Raw genomic sequence first — 17,500 nt, 5'->3', positions numbered from 1 at the left:
GAAATAAATGGAAGACTGTTGCCATAACATTCCTATGATTAACAAGATAAGGTATGTCATGGCATTGAAATGACATTCACTTGGTATTAACAGACCTAACGTGTGCCCAAACACATCATACGTTATTAAAGTAGAACCATCAACCTATACTGTTGAAGCAGGCTGACCATTTCTTGCTCTTTCTGCCCTTAACTGACAAAAGGTGGAATTGGGGATGGGCTTTTGCTGCTGCTAATAACAATTTACCCAACAGTCTGACCTCTAACACATTTTCACCGAGCCCAAACAAAGTATATTTAGTAGATTTTTAATTCCTTGTACCATTCTTAGTATATCTCAGAAACTGCAGTTCAAGAAAAAAGTCAGCCATTTCTGAAATGCTGGTCTACCATATTTAGCACAAGCAATACCTCCAAAGTCAAAATCTCTTGGAACACACATTTTGCTTATTCTGAAGTTTACTTGTATAACAACTAAATCTCTTGACCACTTCTGAATATTACACAGCTAGAGCCACACAATTACTTGTCTGGAACAGCAGGCTCTTTGCACTAAAAAATAAGTACCGAATAAACTGTCCATTTGAGTGTGTACATATGATCATTACTCATTTGAGGGTAATGTTACATTTTATACTTTAAGGAATCGCAAATTATATGTACATGAAGAGGCACACTTATCTACAGATGTAGTGTCCAGATAAAATTAGCACATAAAAAAAAAAGCTTCTGCTATTAATTGTAATGCTGCTGTCAATATTGAATGATTAAAATGAATCATCATAATTCTTAAAAAGCATACATTTATAAACACACAACAGATAAGCTGCAGAGGTATGATGCCCCAGTAAACAGTCCTCAGATGTCATTTCATTTCCTCAACTTCCAGTCCGAAAAAAGGTACCCATCAACCAATCCAGACAAGATGTCGGGCTTGGCATTATGCCTATAACAAAACATTTTGAAATAAATATGGAAAAAAGTTTATGAATACACACTATTCTATATTCAAAACACAAAGGAATAGTTGAGAGTGACATTATTTTATCGAAAATATTATTCAACACTTACCCTAGCATGCCAGATTCCTTGGTTTTAATTATAAATAAGAACATAAGTACTGTATGGAACATATTATTTCTACCCTGTGAAGAGGAATGGGGAAAAAAAAATTAGTGTTTATTTTTTTAAAAATTGCATCTAACAGAAAAGAAAAAAGGATAACTTAGAAATCAGAAAAACATGTATGGAAATGTTATACAACAAAAGCCTAAGAACAGCAAAAAGTCTCTTTAGAGAGTGTAGTGCAAAAGAGTTACTGTTTCTGTAAAATATCCAGACAAACGTAGTTAGACTTATTATATGAGGACATTAAGCATTTTCTCACACCTCACCTTGTGTTACCACTTACAGTTGAAGTCAGACATTTACAGACATTTAGAGTGAATTCTTTAAAACTCATTTTATAAACCCTCCACAGATTTTATACTAACAAACTATAAATTTGGCATATCGTTTAAGACATCTACCGTATTTTTCGCACCATAAGACGCACTTTTTTTTCCCCAAAAGAAGGTTGGAAATGTCTGTGCGTCTTATGGTGCGAATATTGCGTCACAGACCATGATGTGTAGTACCTGACAAAAGTAGACATCCAGGGGTAGAGGGCGACAAAACTCACTTTTACGTTACAGGCATTCCCTCTGTGCTTGGAGGAATGTTAGACTCATTGACTCGGCATCTAATCCTTGCGTGTGCGTGAGTTGCGAAATGTAAACAAAAGCAAGATGGCATCTACATCTCATGAGGGAGCGAAGCGAGTGCAGAAAAAAAAAAAAGCAGAGATTGTTTTGCGCATTATCACTGAGTCGGACTCTGGACTCCACAGATTACCAGCCGCTGGACTACTTCAGGCTGTTCTTTCCTGAAGCTGCCTTTCAGCTATTGTCAGACGAGACAAACAGGTATGCAGAGCAATTTTTTGAATCGAGGGCTGTGCTTGCACCGCATTCTCATTTTTCAAACTGGAAATCCACAACAAAACATGAGATGAAGGGCTTTGTGGCATTACAAATATAGATGGGACTAGACTGGCGATATAAGTTCAAGGAGCATTGGTCCAAACGTGCTTTGTCCCCTGGTGGCTTTGGACAGGTTATGTCGCGTGATGATAGGTACGTGATGCTGCAAAGTGATTGTGAGCAACTGAGCTTAATAAATTCTGACACTAGCGATGAGGAGTTCTTGGGGTTTCCATAAAACTAGAAGAGTGATTGAAACTTAAAGTCTGTCCTTATTTGTTAATGACAGTGATGATGTTTCTTAATACCGCTGTTGAATTTACATGGTTGAAATATTATTCTGCTATATTTTATTAAACATATTAGTGCACCATTTGGTTCAGAATATTTTTTTTCTTGTTTTCATCCTCTAAACCTAGGTGCGTCTAATGGTCAGGTGCGTCTTATGGTGCAAAAAATACGGTAATTTGTGCAGGGCAAGTCTTTTTTTTAGATAATGTTCACTGACAGATTTTACTTTTAATTGTATATATCACAATTCCAGTGGGTCACAAGTTTACATACACTTTTTATTTTTTAAACTGTACCTTTAAACAGCTTGGAAAATTCTAGAAAATGATGTCAAGCCTTTAGGCAATTAGTCAATTAGCCTAATTGGAGTCAACCTGTGGATGTATGTTAAGGCTTATCAAACTCACTGCCTCTTCGCTTGACATAATGGAAAAAAAACAAAATTACTCAAGACCTCAGGAGAAGAGAAAAAAATGTGGGCCTCCACAAATCTGGCTCATCTTTGGGAACAGCAGCAAAGGACCTTGTGAAGATGCTGGAGGAAACAGGTTGACAAGTATCTAAATCCACAGTAAAACAAGTCCCATATTGACATAACCTTAACCATGCCCGGGGCAGGAAATAAAGGACAAGTATTGTTTTTACAAAAGTTTTAAAGTAAAAATGAAAATAATGCATATGTAACAATTCCCATGAAAATAATCTCTTTAAATTGTTTATCTAGTAAACCAAACCCGGGGGTGGGCAAGCGAAGTGAGCAGGGGACGGAGCCCCTAGTAATAATAATAATAATAATATTAATAAATCCGCGATGTAGCGGGGGCGTTATAGCTGAACCGCGAAAAAGCGGGGGAATCACTGTATAGGTAAACAGGCAAATGTTTTTATATCAAACAACCACCTGCAGAACACAAAAGTGCAGCTTTGCAGAAGTCTGAAATAAAGTTTTGTTTCCTTTGCAACTAAAGTCAGAAAGATGTAGGATCTTATCTTTATTATCCACTTAAGAGGGACAATGCTGCAATATCTGCACTGATTAACTTCTTTGGTTTTCCATTTGTTTATATACAGTACATGCTAATGTCATTTCCCCATGGAATTAGCTGACAGGTCAGGAATATCACAGTCAAGCTTCACTCCATCATGCCTGCTGTGCTGGAAGCAATTTCCTGACCATCAAGGCACTACATCCAGTTTTCCTATGGTGTGGTTGTACATACATAAAACATGTTTTTGCCAGCATAAAAAGGCAATTTGCAGCAGTGCCCAGGTCTCATAACATGAGCATTTTACTGTATTCATATTGCAATAACCTCTGTTAACCTCAAGCAGTCCATTAACACACAAGCCATCTGTGATGCCAAGATGAGACTGACAAATATCATGGCTCAATACACATAAAACCATTTAAGCTGATCCCGGGACTGAGATATGAGCTACGAGGAGAGGAACCTTTTTAGTTTAAGCAAACAAAGATTAACAGGTGACATGATCAGTATTTAAAATTACTAAAGGAATTAGTACAGTGGACCTCACTTTAAAATAAATACTGCATCAAGAAAACAGGGACATGGTTAAAAGCACGTTAAGGGCAGATAATGCATAAATGTTAGAAAGTTTTCCTTCATGCAAACTACTATAGACACAAAGAATAAATTACCAAGCAGTGCGCTGGATTGTAGGAATTTAGGAATCTTCAAATCTAAGTTTGATATTATTGTGGGCAATACCGAAGAGGATGAAAGTTTGTTGGGATGAATGGCCTGTTCTTGTAATAACAGTTGTAAAGTTCTAATATCTGTTCACTTACATGAATGAATGCAGGCATCCATTCATTAATTTACTGTATGTACTTTAACAGGTTAAATAAACATGCCACTTATTAAATACATGCTCAAGTGTGCTCCATAAATAAAAATTATTGCAAAGGAACATGTAAATGTTGTTAACCAGTGCTCACTACATAATGCAACTAAAAATTATTGCTCACAATGAAAAATATTTTACTCAAACCAAGCCGGTGAAAAATAAGTGTTCCATTTACATTACTCTTTAGCACCAAAATATTTTTACATATAAAAGATTTTAATGTACACAGAGGTTATAATATTTTGAAGGCACTAAGAAGATAACACTGAAAAGTCCATTATGTTCACAAAATTCACAACGGTCAAATATAATGTGCCATCATTAAGAAGTATAATTAACAGACATCGTAAGAACCACCTGATTGGTACAATACCTTGGGAAGATTATATATGTGTCCTTGGTATATCAGCTGATAGTGAGGTGGGCTAGAGCTTGTCTGATGGATGCAAAACAGGTTTTCATTTGACAGATCTACAGGAAAACAAAAATACTTTTATTTCTACTCCTGCATAAATGGTGTACAAATTTTGACATATAAAATATTACCTGGTTTATCCGGCATCTGAACAAAATGTTGAGAAGTAAATGTTTTTCCATCTGGGTATTTGGGATGTGGAGGAAGTCTAGAGTCCAAATATGTGCAAAAGACATGCATTATTATCTAGAAATTAAACAATTAAAAAGTTGTTTATTACATATTTCACATAAAATAAAGAATCTGATCACAGAGATGAAGTGAATATGAGACAAAGCAAAGTTCAGAATAAGGTTGTTTAATTATAACTGATTCATCACTTTCATTTGTTAGAAACATGGTAAGACTTAGTTTACTGTTATTAACAAGATGTCACCTAAAATTTCAAGCTGTTTTTAAAATAATTTTACCATTAATGAAACTGTGCTACTTTTAAATTGGGTGAGTCATACATGATTAATTTCACAATATCACATGGCAGATTTACTTGTACATGTCTTGTTCTAACACAAATCTACATTATATAAGCTCAATACACTAGTGAGAAGGCATCTGGAGTACTGTGTGGAGCTCTGGTTACCAAACTACAAAACAAGAAATATCAGCACTTGAAGCTGTGCAGAGGACAGCAACCAGGTACATTCCAAGATTACGGACATGTCGGCTTGTGACAGACTCAGAAAAGTAAAGTGGTTTGTCCTGAGCAAAGGAGACTGAATGGGGACCCAATCCAGGTCTTCAAAATCCTCAAAGGGGTTGATAAAGTAGATCCACATCAAATCACATACTGAAGGACACCAGTGGAAGGGGAAGTGTATTGAGGAATTAAGCCAGGAAGCATTTCTTTATGCAAAATATTGTGGGAACATGGAACCAATTACCAAAACATGGTTGAAGCAAAAATCTTGACAACCTTTAAGTATCATCTGGATGAGATACCGCGCCATCTAAGCTATCAGCTAAACAAATAAGCCCGATGGACTAAATTAAATTTTTCGAATTTCTTATCCTCTTTACAAAAAATATACACTTAAAATACCACCATGAACATTAACTCATAGCTATAATTTTTAGGATAACCCTTAAAATGTTCAGTATTTGTAAGTGTGTTACTATAAAGCCTCATGATTACACCAGTAATTTACAGTATTTCTTTCTATATGAGCATTTCCATTCAGATTAACTTTTAATCATGATTAGATCTATCTATCTATCTATCTAATCATGTTACCTCTCTGTAATACTAAAAAAGAAAAAACCTGCAGAAGGCAAAAGATTTGAGTCATGTTCAAACAGTGGTAAACATGGAGTATGTAAGCAACATTAGCATTTCAGACATTTCTTTTTAGGTCACCAAGGATGACCTATGTAGGGCACATTCACTATTGCTTTAATTAATTAATTTATTTCTTGGCTGATCTAGGACTAATTAGGCTCACTGCAAAGTATGATCATGTTTAATATTTTCACACATTTACAGTAACATTTTTAGATGGTATGGGTGGAATTTGGAGGATTATTTTTTCCAAACTAACATTTGCTTTGGAGAAAAACACAGAAAAGTTCTTACATTTTTATAATTAAATATTAGTGGTTACTTATTAAAAAGAACATGTTTTTCTTTTTTACTATACCATGATTGTAAAACAAATTAAACAGTATTACTTTAAACACTAAATTTTTAGTGTTACTTGCATTTAACAATCATTGGTGGCTCCTCAGAAAACTGCTAAAAGAGGATTCTACTGTACTGTATGAATACAGAATACAATATAAGCTGTTGGTAACAAAAGAGATAATTCACTATAAGGCTACTCAGCAAAATAAATGAGCATAATTTTAATACCAAGGGCAATAATCAGCAATTATGAATTTTGTAATAACCGTGCAACCCTATTGCATTGTATTTTTAAAATTGTAGCCTGGGATGATTTCAACAATGTTCCCACAATAGATATTTAATTAAGCAACAAAATCTAATTGTAATATTACTCCAAACACTTCTATTAAATGGTCAGGGATTATTTTGCATCCAAAGCTTTTTGAAAGAAAAGTTAAAACTGTAATCCAACAATGTCTTAGCATGGTACCTTCCCAAAACATGCAATAAAAAGATGCAGAAACTTAACCTCAAAGTCTTGACCCATGTATAGCTAAATCATGAAAATGGTATATAATATGCAAGTCTCATTTGAATTAGACCATTTTTCAAAATACAGCGGTGAAAAGTGTATTTTATCAATGCCAAAATTTTGTTAATTATTTGAAATTCTACTTCAAAAATCTTTTTCCCCCAAACAATTTTGAGATTAACTAAGAGTTCAAGCTTTTGAAGAAACTGGTTAAGTATGGAGAGAGAGAGAGAGAGAGAGAGAGACTCTGTGTTCCCCCCCAGACAGTAGTCTTGAACAGGTACTGAAAGAAATTGGGCAGTTTTTTTTTTATTATTATTATTTTATTTCAACAAGGGAGGAGACTGTATGTCTTCCATGCAAATGCCTTGCAAAAGTAGTGAACAGTTGCATTACTTGTGCTTTCAATAGAACAAATATCTGACTAAGAAACAGAGCTAGAAATTCGACTTATCTTGCCGAAAACACGAGACTTTCCACAGTGCATTCTCAGGTATATTATGCAGTTATAAACTTTAGGCTATCTAGTCAAATGGAACACACAGAAAAGTGTTTCAAAGATTTGCTGTAGAAGTATATCTTCCTGAGCTTGTGCACTTAAGTAATTTTTAAGAAGCTATTCACAATATAAGGGTTGGTGGCAACGTAGTATTTTAGAATTGCTTTTCTGAGCTTTGTATGAGTGATTCTGCTTCTTAAAAGCTTAAATCCCCCAAACCCGTTACATTTTTGTGTCTGCCCTGTTGATTTTGGGTGCTTTATAATGCAAGCTGCCTCTACAGTACCAAAATATATCTGGCATGAGTTAGTGATACTGGGTTACTCCTGTTTTTGCAGTTCCAGTGTGAAACATCATTTATGTAAGTCTATTGCATCATGTATTACACTTACTGCAGAATCTGTTGGAAGGTCATTATCCCACTTTCTGCCCTTCAAATCACCTCCTCTGTTCCACCTGAAGGAACTCATACACCCTCCATGTGCAAGTTCTGATCAAAAAGGTAAAGTGTAGAAAACGTTCATTTAATTCATTCTCTAACAAAATTAGAAATGCAGAAAAAAAAAAAAAAAAAAAAAAGAACTTTAAAAATGTTTACCACCCTATTCGATTATGAAAAGCTGTGCCCTCCCCCTGTTTGCCATAACTTAGCATTAAGAAATCGTCAATGAATCTTTATCATTACTCTTATTCTACATAAATAATTTTAAGATTAAAATGATTTAAGATATTTTAACTATGTGCATGGTAAACAACATACTGGAAACTGGTCATTTATCAGGTATCCTTTTTTCTAAATTCACTTTTTGCATGTTTGTAGTATAGTAATATAAAAGTAATACAGTAATACAAAAACTTCCATCAATACTCCAACACTGCTTTTTTTCTCTATAATTTAAAAGCAACCTTTGTTCCAGCAGCACTGGAACACTTGTGCTCAAACCAAATTAATTTACTATAATAATTTAGAAGTAAAGAATAACCTTACAGTATGCGTTTTGGATGAGGGAGAGAAAAGAAGAAGTAGAGGGAAAAATCAATGTGGAAAAAGGGAATAACTAAACTATCCACAGAGGTAGGAAATCAAACACTAATCTTTGGAACTGTAAGGCAGCAGCTGTCCATCATCCTTAAAATAAAGGCCTCCCTATTCTTAAAACTTTTACACACATCAAGCACGAAATTCAGGCCTAGATAAAAGAGAGCCATTTACAATGAACAACAATAAAACTGAAGACAATACCATTTTGTAGTAGAAAAAACTTACCTTTGATTCTATCTACCAGATACTCTTGGTTTGGGGTGATGTCCAAATACTGAACAATAGCATTCAGTGTTGGAATCAATGAAGCTTTGACAACAGCTGCTTGTTTAAGACTGCTGATGCTTGCCTCTGCATAAAGAAGACAACAGGCATTACAAATTTTGATTACATACACAGTCACATAAAATTCAATGACACTATCATTTGTAATTGCAATAAATACACATTTTTAAAAGTATAGTTTGACAAAAGTGATATTCTTTGGTAACAAATTTAGGAAATGTATTTATTATTAATTATTTAGGAAATCACATCCAAATTGAATTTTAATTTCAATAATAAAAATTCAACACAAATTTAAGAACACTGGAGATGCCTTTAGTTTTGACTGTATGCAATAAATAAATAAATCTATTAAAATAAAACAAAAAAAATCTTGGAAGGAGATGAGACACGATTGTCTCAGAGAGACACTTTCATGTCCCATGAGACGAGTCTTCGTGCCAAGAGATGTGGGGCTTCTGGTCCTGGGTGTGGTTACAAGACAAGACCTTATGCAAAGAGATTTGGAAAAGTCCTGCGTGATTATGTCAGACACATTTCTTGTAGAGAGAAAGAAAACATTCACTCACGGGCACAGCAATACGCTGTGTTGTCACATTAGCCAGGTTTCCATCCAAGGAGTTTTTGCGAACAAAATATTTAGCGCTTCAAATTTTTTTACCGATATAGCTGATGGAAATGCTAATTATCGATAAAATGTTGTACATGTCGACATATTTTTCCGTTTAACTTTAGCGCATAAATTCCATATCGATACTTCAGATGTCGCAAAAATTAAATTGGAAACACTTTTTGTCGGAAAAAAGGGCTTTAATGCAAATAAATGTGCCACATTTTCATCACGTGCAATCAAAACGAGAATGGCGGAGCGGTTCGCATGGTCTGATGAAGAGAGGTTTTTTTTGATTAAACGTCGTTATTTTGTATTAATTCAAATTTCAGTTTTAATTAAAAACCTTAAGGGAAGCAGGTTACAGTACTAATTCAGTTGTTATCGCACTGAGAAGGGATGTTGAAAAGTAGGCTCACCTGTACAGATCCGATGCTGCAAACACAGCTGCATCATGGGCACTTCCAGGAGTGCCAACGCAAATGTCTCGTATCATGCACCTGTCATCAACAAGGGCCTGGTGAACAATAGATGACCACCCTTTGCGATTAATGTAATCGTGGCAGCCTACCGTCGGGGGAAGAATAGGCACATGCGTGCCATCCAGCGCACCGTAAATCTGTGGCACAAGATGCACCAAGGAATTGCGGTATGCAATTTCATTGGCCTCCGCTAGTCGGAAGTCTGATATAACGCCGCATTAATTTTTCTTTAATAGCGGTGCACACAGCATATACACATCGATGGACGGTAGTTTTACTAACCCCGAAAGTTTCTCCAACTACTCTATACTCGGCGCAGGTTGCCAGCTTGTAAAGGGCGATGGCAATCCGCTTTTGGGTTGGAACCGGTGGTCGGTGGCAACCTGTGATGGGCGCAACATCAGGACTGATGAATCCACACAACATCTCAAACGTCGGCCGTGTCATTCTAAAATGTTGCAGCCAGAGATTTTCTGTGAAGTGTCTCTCCACCACCTCCTCCCAGAAGGTCTTATTCCGTCGTCTCTCCCATACCCGTGGGTTTCGTCACACTGGGGTACTTTCTTCGAGCTCTAGGGCTATCAGACAAGCAACTGCTTCATTCTGCTGTCGTCTTCGGATATTATGTACAATTCCAATTATTTGTGAAACTGAAATAACAGTAAGCTGGCAAATTTCAAAAAACTGTCTGAATAATCTCTCCATTTCTTTGTTTCTTTGTTTAGTGGAGGGGGTGTAACGTGGAAAACAAAAGGTAGATAATTTGCGACATACACAAAATTATGTATGGAAACGGCTCAAGGGCAGATTTTTTTCGCGATACAACAAAACTTATGCGACAGTTCGTTTTGGGGGGGATGACGTCATCACGCACACCATTTTATCGATAAAAAGCCAGTTGGATGGAAACAGGCTGGAGACAGCAAATTTCGCACATTTTTTTTTACGTATATTCTGTTTGTCGATAACAAAACGTTGCAAAAAACTGGATGGAAACTTAGCTAATGTAAATCCAAACATGGAATCAAAATTCAATGTGATATTGATGAAAAGGTAAAAGTGAAAGATCGAATATATGGACATAGATGATATGACAGAAGTGCGCTGCACAGCTGATCAAGCAAAGAGGAGGTTATATGGGGGAAAAAAAAAAAAAAAAAAAAGAAAAAACCCTATGCGTTTCCCATTGTATCACCATTTAAGAATGGGTGTCGGAGGAGCGATCGCGTCTCCTTGGGGTTCATTCAGCCCCCCTCTTCACAACTGGAGTTGTGAACCGCAAAGTGGCTGGCGTGTAGCACAGGCAGGGTGGTGGGGTTATAGTATGTTGGCGAGCAAAGCGAGCACAAAAATGGCAAACGTTCCCAGTGTTCCATTTCATACTGATTATGTTCCAAAATTCTAATACTAGGAATGTGCCATTTTACATCAAAGTATTCAACAACATCCATCTTCCATTAAAGATTAATTTACTATGCCATGCAGATAAATAAAACTTTTGTGGTTTCTACTGTAAAAGCAATTGTTTAAAAAAATTTAAGATCAAACCTTTCCAGCACAATAGCTGGTGCTCTTATTTGCCCTTACTGAAAGATGTCTGGCACATACTGTCACAAATATTTTTCATGCACCAAAGCAAAATATTACACTATGTAATTAATTTTGTGAAAACTAGCCGTTGACCTCATTTGTGAGGCAAATAAAAAAACTTAATCTTTTCAAAAAAAAAATGTTGATTTCTTATTGAGGGCCCACTTGGGGAAAGTTAAAGTTATTGCCATCAATATAAAGAGGTTGAAAATTACTGAAATTTATAAAATGAGGTTCACAAAAATTATGTAATTGGCATATCTAAGAGTTTTTCAAATATCAAGGTACTTAATTATGAATTACTACTGTTAAAATCTGAGTTAAACTATAGGAGACCTTTCGGTCCATGTTTGCTTTGCCATGTTCCTCCATTAACTCAAAGTGGTTTTTAAAATATTTGAGGTTTCTGCTTACACTACATGACTCTGTAAATGGTTTCAAATTCTTTTGATCCCCTGTGTAAAAGAAGCTTCTTAACTTCTGTTTTAAATGCTCTTTACTTTCATTTCAGTGTCTTCAAGTATGTGACTAACTGCTAAACTGAAAGAACAGATTTTACTAATACCTTTGAGAATTGTGTATAAAAAGCAGCAAAAGTACTTGGACAATGTTAATATTGTTACACAAAAATGGTTTGCATGGACCAATAGATCCTGATTTCATGGGAAGCAATTATCAAATTAGAAGTGCTCTTTTTTATATTATGATAGATAGATAGACAGAGATAGATATAAACGAACAGAAGCACAGTTTCACATAAGGCTCTGGTTTCAAACAAAAGAAATGTTAAAAGCTCCAGTATGGTGTGGAATTATACTACTAACAGAAAAATGATACAGTGTGTTAATGCCTCGTGTTAGATTAATGCTACTATGAACAACTATATACACATACCAATCAGACACAACATTAAAACCACCTGCCTGTTTAGGTGGCCCTCATGTTGCCAAAAAAGCTCTGATCTGTCGAGGCACGGACATCTAAAAGACCTTTGAAGGTGATCTGTGGTATCTGGTACCAAGATGTTATCACCAGATCCTTCTAGTCCTCCAAGTTTTGAGGTTGGGCTAACATGGATTGGACTTGTTTTTCTATCACATCCCATAGATGCTCGATTGAATTGAGATCTGGGAAAGCCAAGTAAACACTATGAACTCTTTGTCAAGTTCCTCAGACCATTTTTGAATATTGTTTGCAGTTTGGCAGGGTACATTATGCTGCTGAAAGAGGCCACTGTCATCTGGGATTACAGATGCCACAAAGGGGTGTACAAGGTCTGCAACAATCTTTAGATAGCTGGAACATGTCAAAATAACATCCACATGAATGCCAGAACTCAAGGTTTCTCAGCATTTCCCAGTGCATCACTCTGTCTCTGCCGGCTTGAATCCTTCCCGTAGTGCAACTTGCTGCCATGTCCTCCCCAGGTAAACAACGTACATGCACCCGATCATCTACATGATCGAAAAGAAATTGAGTATTTGACCAGGTCACCTTCTTCCACTGATTTATCGTTCAATTTTAAACGCACACTGTAGATGCTTTTGATGTTAGATAGGGGGACAACATGGCGACTTTGCAGCCCCATATTGCAGCAAGCTGTGATGCATGGTGTGTTCTGACACCTTTCTGTCATTGCCAGCATGAAGTTCTTCAGCACTTTGTGCTACAGTAGCTCTTCTATGAGAACATACCAGACAGACTAGCCTTTGCTCCCAAAGCCATCAATGAGCCTTGGGTGGCCATGATCCTGTTGCCCGTTCACTGGTTTTCCTTTCTTTGACCAATTTTGGGATGTACTAACCAGAGCAGACTGAGAGCACCACATAAGATCTGCTGTTATGGAGACTTATAATCAGTGTTATTCATTACACCTGTAATTTTAATGTTGTGGCTCATCAGTGCATACTGCATAATTATATGCAACAGAACTAAAACACAGATGTATTTACACCACTACATAAATTGCAACCCACGCTGCAACTTCTACAACTATTTGTCTATAATTGCTTTAAATTTGAGATTAAATTTGGAGTATTTACTGCAGTTTTTTTTAAGAGTAGTAAATGGACAAATCATTACCTCCTGTCTGTAATTCAGGACATCCAATTCTCCGAAGCAGGGTATTAACAGAGTCAATTTCTTTAACCAATGGAACAAGAATTGTTTCATTTATCCACTAAAAAAATAAAAAATAAAAATAAATACACATATGATTAATTACTAAAAATGTAATTCTGAACAATAACTTCATGTGGCACTTAATATAAAGTGTTCAGGAGTAGGAAATTCTGTTTTAACAACTAGTGTACAGACCAAAAAAAAAAAAAAAACACACCAAAAAAGTCCAATTTACTAAAATAAGATTCATTTTAATTCAACATCAAACAAAGAAATAGTTATTTAGGTCAGGCTTAAGCATATCAAGTGAGTCATGTACAGTATTTTCTATTGTTCTGTTTCATACCAGAGAATATAAATGTTTTTTCCCCACTTTTTTTTTTATACAGTACAAGCAAGTACTAATGGTCCTGCATTGGGCGTTAGAACAAAGAAAGAAGAAAACATTATCCAGGATGGTCAAGTTCTTATATAACATATGTAGCCTTAGAAATGCAAACAGTATTTCTAGGACAGAAGGGAGTTTTGTATCACAAATATTCTGTGCCACACTGAACACCCTCTAATGGTCTGTGGCCTTCAACTGTGCAGATAACAAACCAGGATGTCTGGTAGCCAGTAAGAAGAAATTGGTACATATCAGAGGCCTTTCCTCAGATGTCTGAAGAGGTCATTGCTAAGTGTTCTCTATAGCAGAAATGTGCTGTAACCACTTTAGGTCACTTATAGCGACTTTAAGAAATGCAAAACTCTCAACAGCATCCGCTAAATTGTAAATTGGAGTTTGGTCTGCTTCCTGCAGTCTACAGCCAGTTTCTTGGTTGTGCTAAGGTCACAAAGAGAACAAAATCTCTTTTTTTAAGCTGTCACATTATTGGCAATCAGGCCTATTGAAGATGGTATCATCAGCAAATGTATTGCTAGAGCAGAAACTACGTTTTAAAACAAAGTTATAGGTGAACAACAGTCACGGCAAGCAGCAAAGTACACTAACTTGTGGGGTTGTGATATGCAGAATCTGCTTTCACAGTAAGGCTGCTAAATTGTAAGTCTAAAATTCAGTTGCAAAAGATGGCACCTTAGGTCTAGAAGCTTGGTGATTAGCTTTGATGGCTCACAAAACTTGAACAGCAATTATCATCTAGATGAGTCAGGATGGTGTGCAATGCTGGGGAGCAGTTGCAAAAATTTGCAAACAGAAGTGGTCCAATCTGTCTGACATATTCCATTTAATGTGTCCCAGCACCTGTTTTTCAAAGATATCTCTCTATTATAAAAAAAAAAAAAAAAAAATCTTGGGAGGGAGACGAGACATGATCTTCTCAGAAGACAATTTGACGTCCCGCGAGAGATACTAACGTCACGCGAGACAAGGCAGTGAGACAACATTTAAAACAAGTTCACGGACATCTAACCTAGCAGTTGTTGGAATGCTTTTGGCAGATACGCTTCATGCGCTCACAGGTCTTAAAACAACGACAAGCGAGAAGCAGAACACGCAGTTCGCCAGGAGCAGTAGATGATCTAGCTGCTTGCCGTTAGCGTGCGTTCAATCCCCCCAACTTCACCCCCCCCCCGCCTTCACAAAGCGAGCGGCAGACATGCAAAGTAACAAAAAGGACAGCTGCTGTACAGGCTTTTAACTGATCGAAGCAGAGCGCAACAAGAAAAACATGGAGCTCGCCAGCAGCAGCAGGACAACATGATCCGATGGCATCCCCTTAGCATACGTTCAGCCACCGCACCCTGCTTCACAATGCGAGCAGCCCTGCCCGGGGCCGGAGATAAAAGTATTGTTTTTAGAGTTTTAAAGGAAAAGTGAAAATAATGCATATGTAACAATTCCCATGAAAATAATCTCTTTAAAATTGTATATCCGGAGCCCCCTAGTTTTATCACAAAAGACTTGAGTGCGAAAGATCTGAAGTTATTGAGACAGTCTGCTTTATATCAATTCAAAAGAAAATCAATTATGGTTTTAAAGCAGGTGGAGACTAGAGATCAGTAAGATATTATAGATGCCTGTAAAATGTCCACTACTATGTTCCTAAAGGCTTTTATAAAGTACTAGCCGAAGCCTAAGAATAGGAACGGAAAACGGTGAGAAAGGAATTCAGAAATCAAGAAGAAATATACACTTCTTGAAAGACGCAGTTGTGAATAGGTGTTTTGGTGGAGACAACAGATAATGAGTCGAAAGATCTACTCGTACTACAATATCAGGTCTGTGCTCTGGTTTTTGGGTATCCGGTAGTGTATGTAGAATTTCCGGCCAAGCAGGATTACATGTGAAAGTGATAAAAAAATCTGGCTTTCCGAATTTACGTACTATATCCATGGCATCCTGATAGTTTTGTTGCATGTATCATGGACTTCCTGGAAATGTGAACGGTAATATGATCATTTTTGCCTAGTGCACCTGATAGTCCTTTGTATTGTTCCACACGCAGATCTTGTTGATGTAATTTGAGATAGTTGAGACACACGCCCCCTCTGTTTTAACATACGCATCTACGACGTACTGTTGGAATAGTTTGCCACTGGAGTGCAAAATACTAAATGTATTCCTCATTGCTAATCTGTATGTGTAAAATTGGCATTGAGTAAGCCTTATTCGTTTGCCGTTTTTTTTTTTTTTTTTTTATCGGGAACATGTTGTAAATCTTTGTGCCAGCCAATGTCTCTGTAAGGGAATAAAAGTGGGTAAGCCATAGGATCGCAATTCATATTGAGTGTGGAAATCTGTTTACAGGAGTTGCCTATGGGACAGATGCAAATGTCCCTTTCGGCAGGCAGTTCGCCATCTTCTCCGACGAAAATCGCTGCAACATCGATGTGACATGCTGGGGCATTGTATCGTCGTAAATCCTGACTAGGGTTTTCCTTGAAAACCATTCGTACAGATGCTGTTGGATTGAACTGAACAATTTCATGCATGTGTTTGTATGATTTAGCGAAGGGGTTGATGGTTCTGAGCATGGAATCTAGCTGGAGAAGTACATTTTCGCTGTATGCAGAGTTTGCTTTATTTTGTATGCGTACTTCAGTAGCTTGCGCTGTATCAAAAACATACAACTGTCCATATCCTGGAGAGGTAGAAGTGTTAGCGTATAGTGGAGAGATTTGGTGATAAATTTGCCAGTGTATTTTAAAACAGTATGGTCCGTGGCCAGGAGGTTGAGTTATCTGTGCACCCATGGAAGCAAACGCTAGAGAAGAGTTGTATTCTCGAATGTGTTCACGATAATTTTTAGCTTCTGATGTTTGCTGTGTAAGAAGCTGTTGTAAAGACACAGGTGGCTCCTGCAAAGGTAGTAAAGCTACTTTACCGTTGTGGCAGCACCTCAAGTACTTGTTGGATGTATTACGCTCAGCAGGCCAGTATAGTGCATGACAGTGTTTGCACTGCTAGTCTGGAGTTCCAATGTTGTACTCTTGGACGGGAAGACAGGAATTAGGTGAAGTACCACCTGTGGTAACGGGAAGAGGATTGTGTGCATGTCTGCTGAGACTGCATTGGTTTGGAAACGTTGCTTTGCAGATGTCACATTGCAAGAGCTGTGAATGAGTTTTGTTGTGTTTAGTCAGACAATCCTGTGTAGTGAACTTCTTACTGCATTTCTGGCACTCATATAGTTGCTGGGAAGAATGCCTTTTCTTGTGTTTAGCAAGTGAGGTTCGCGTTTGAAAAGTTTTGTTGCGGGAATCACACTAGAAGAATGTGGGGGAAGGGTTTGGAGGACGACGAATAGGAATCGAGAAATGCCGTGTCGGCTGCATGTGGGCAGGACCGGTTTTGAAGAGGAGCCACAGGCAGCGTGAGGAAGGGTTTGGAAGAGGAAAAATAGGAATCGAGAAATGCCGTGTTGGCTGCATGTGGGCGGGACCAGTTTTGAAGTGGAAGCAGGACGAACCAGAAGAGAAATATATATAAGATTATTAAAAACCATCTGTATTAGGTGTCTTATGAATGTTGAATCATTTAAACAGCATCCTCAGGTTAACTACAAAAACAGAAGGATAAATTATTTGGTGTTACAGGCAGTTGCAAGGAAGGCAGTTTATTGCTTTCTATTTCCTATTT

General features: G+C 37.1%; 1 protein-coding gene across 4 annotated transcripts in view; it reads right to left on the bottom strand.

The window, feature by feature from the left end:
- Window positions 1-17,500, bottom strand: part of tmem209 (transmembrane protein 209) — an 81,594-nt gene that overhangs the window by 1,373 nt on the left and 62,721 nt on the right. For 2 of the 4 annotated variants that reach the window (XM_028811337.2, XM_051923775.1), the window contains 6 exons: window positions 13,378-13,474; window positions 8,554-8,679; window positions 7,679-7,776; window positions 4,727-4,841; window positions 4,554-4,651; window positions 1,071-1,144 (listed from right to left, as the gene is read on the bottom strand). In XM_028811337.2, coding sequence (XP_028667170.2) covers window positions 1,071-1,144; window positions 4,554-4,651; window positions 4,727-4,841; window positions 7,679-7,776; window positions 8,554-8,679; window positions 13,378-13,474 — 608 coding nt within the window. Of the gene's footprint in view, window positions 1-1,070; window positions 1,145-4,553; window positions 4,652-4,726; window positions 4,842-7,678; window positions 7,777-8,553; window positions 8,680-13,377; window positions 13,475-17,500 lie in introns of those variants that run through there. The other 2 variants (XR_007934273.1, XM_051923776.1) reach the window with 2 other exon arrangements.

The sequence above is a fragment of the Erpetoichthys calabaricus genome, chromosome 1, assembly GCF_900747795.2.
Source record: "Erpetoichthys calabaricus chromosome 1, fErpCal1.3, whole genome shotgun sequence".
Lineage (NCBI taxonomy): Eukaryota > Metazoa > Chordata > Cladistia > Polypteriformes > Polypteridae > Erpetoichthys > Erpetoichthys calabaricus.
The sequence above is the reverse complement of the archived record's forward strand: the minus strand, read 5'-3'. Positions and strand labels throughout refer to the sequence as shown.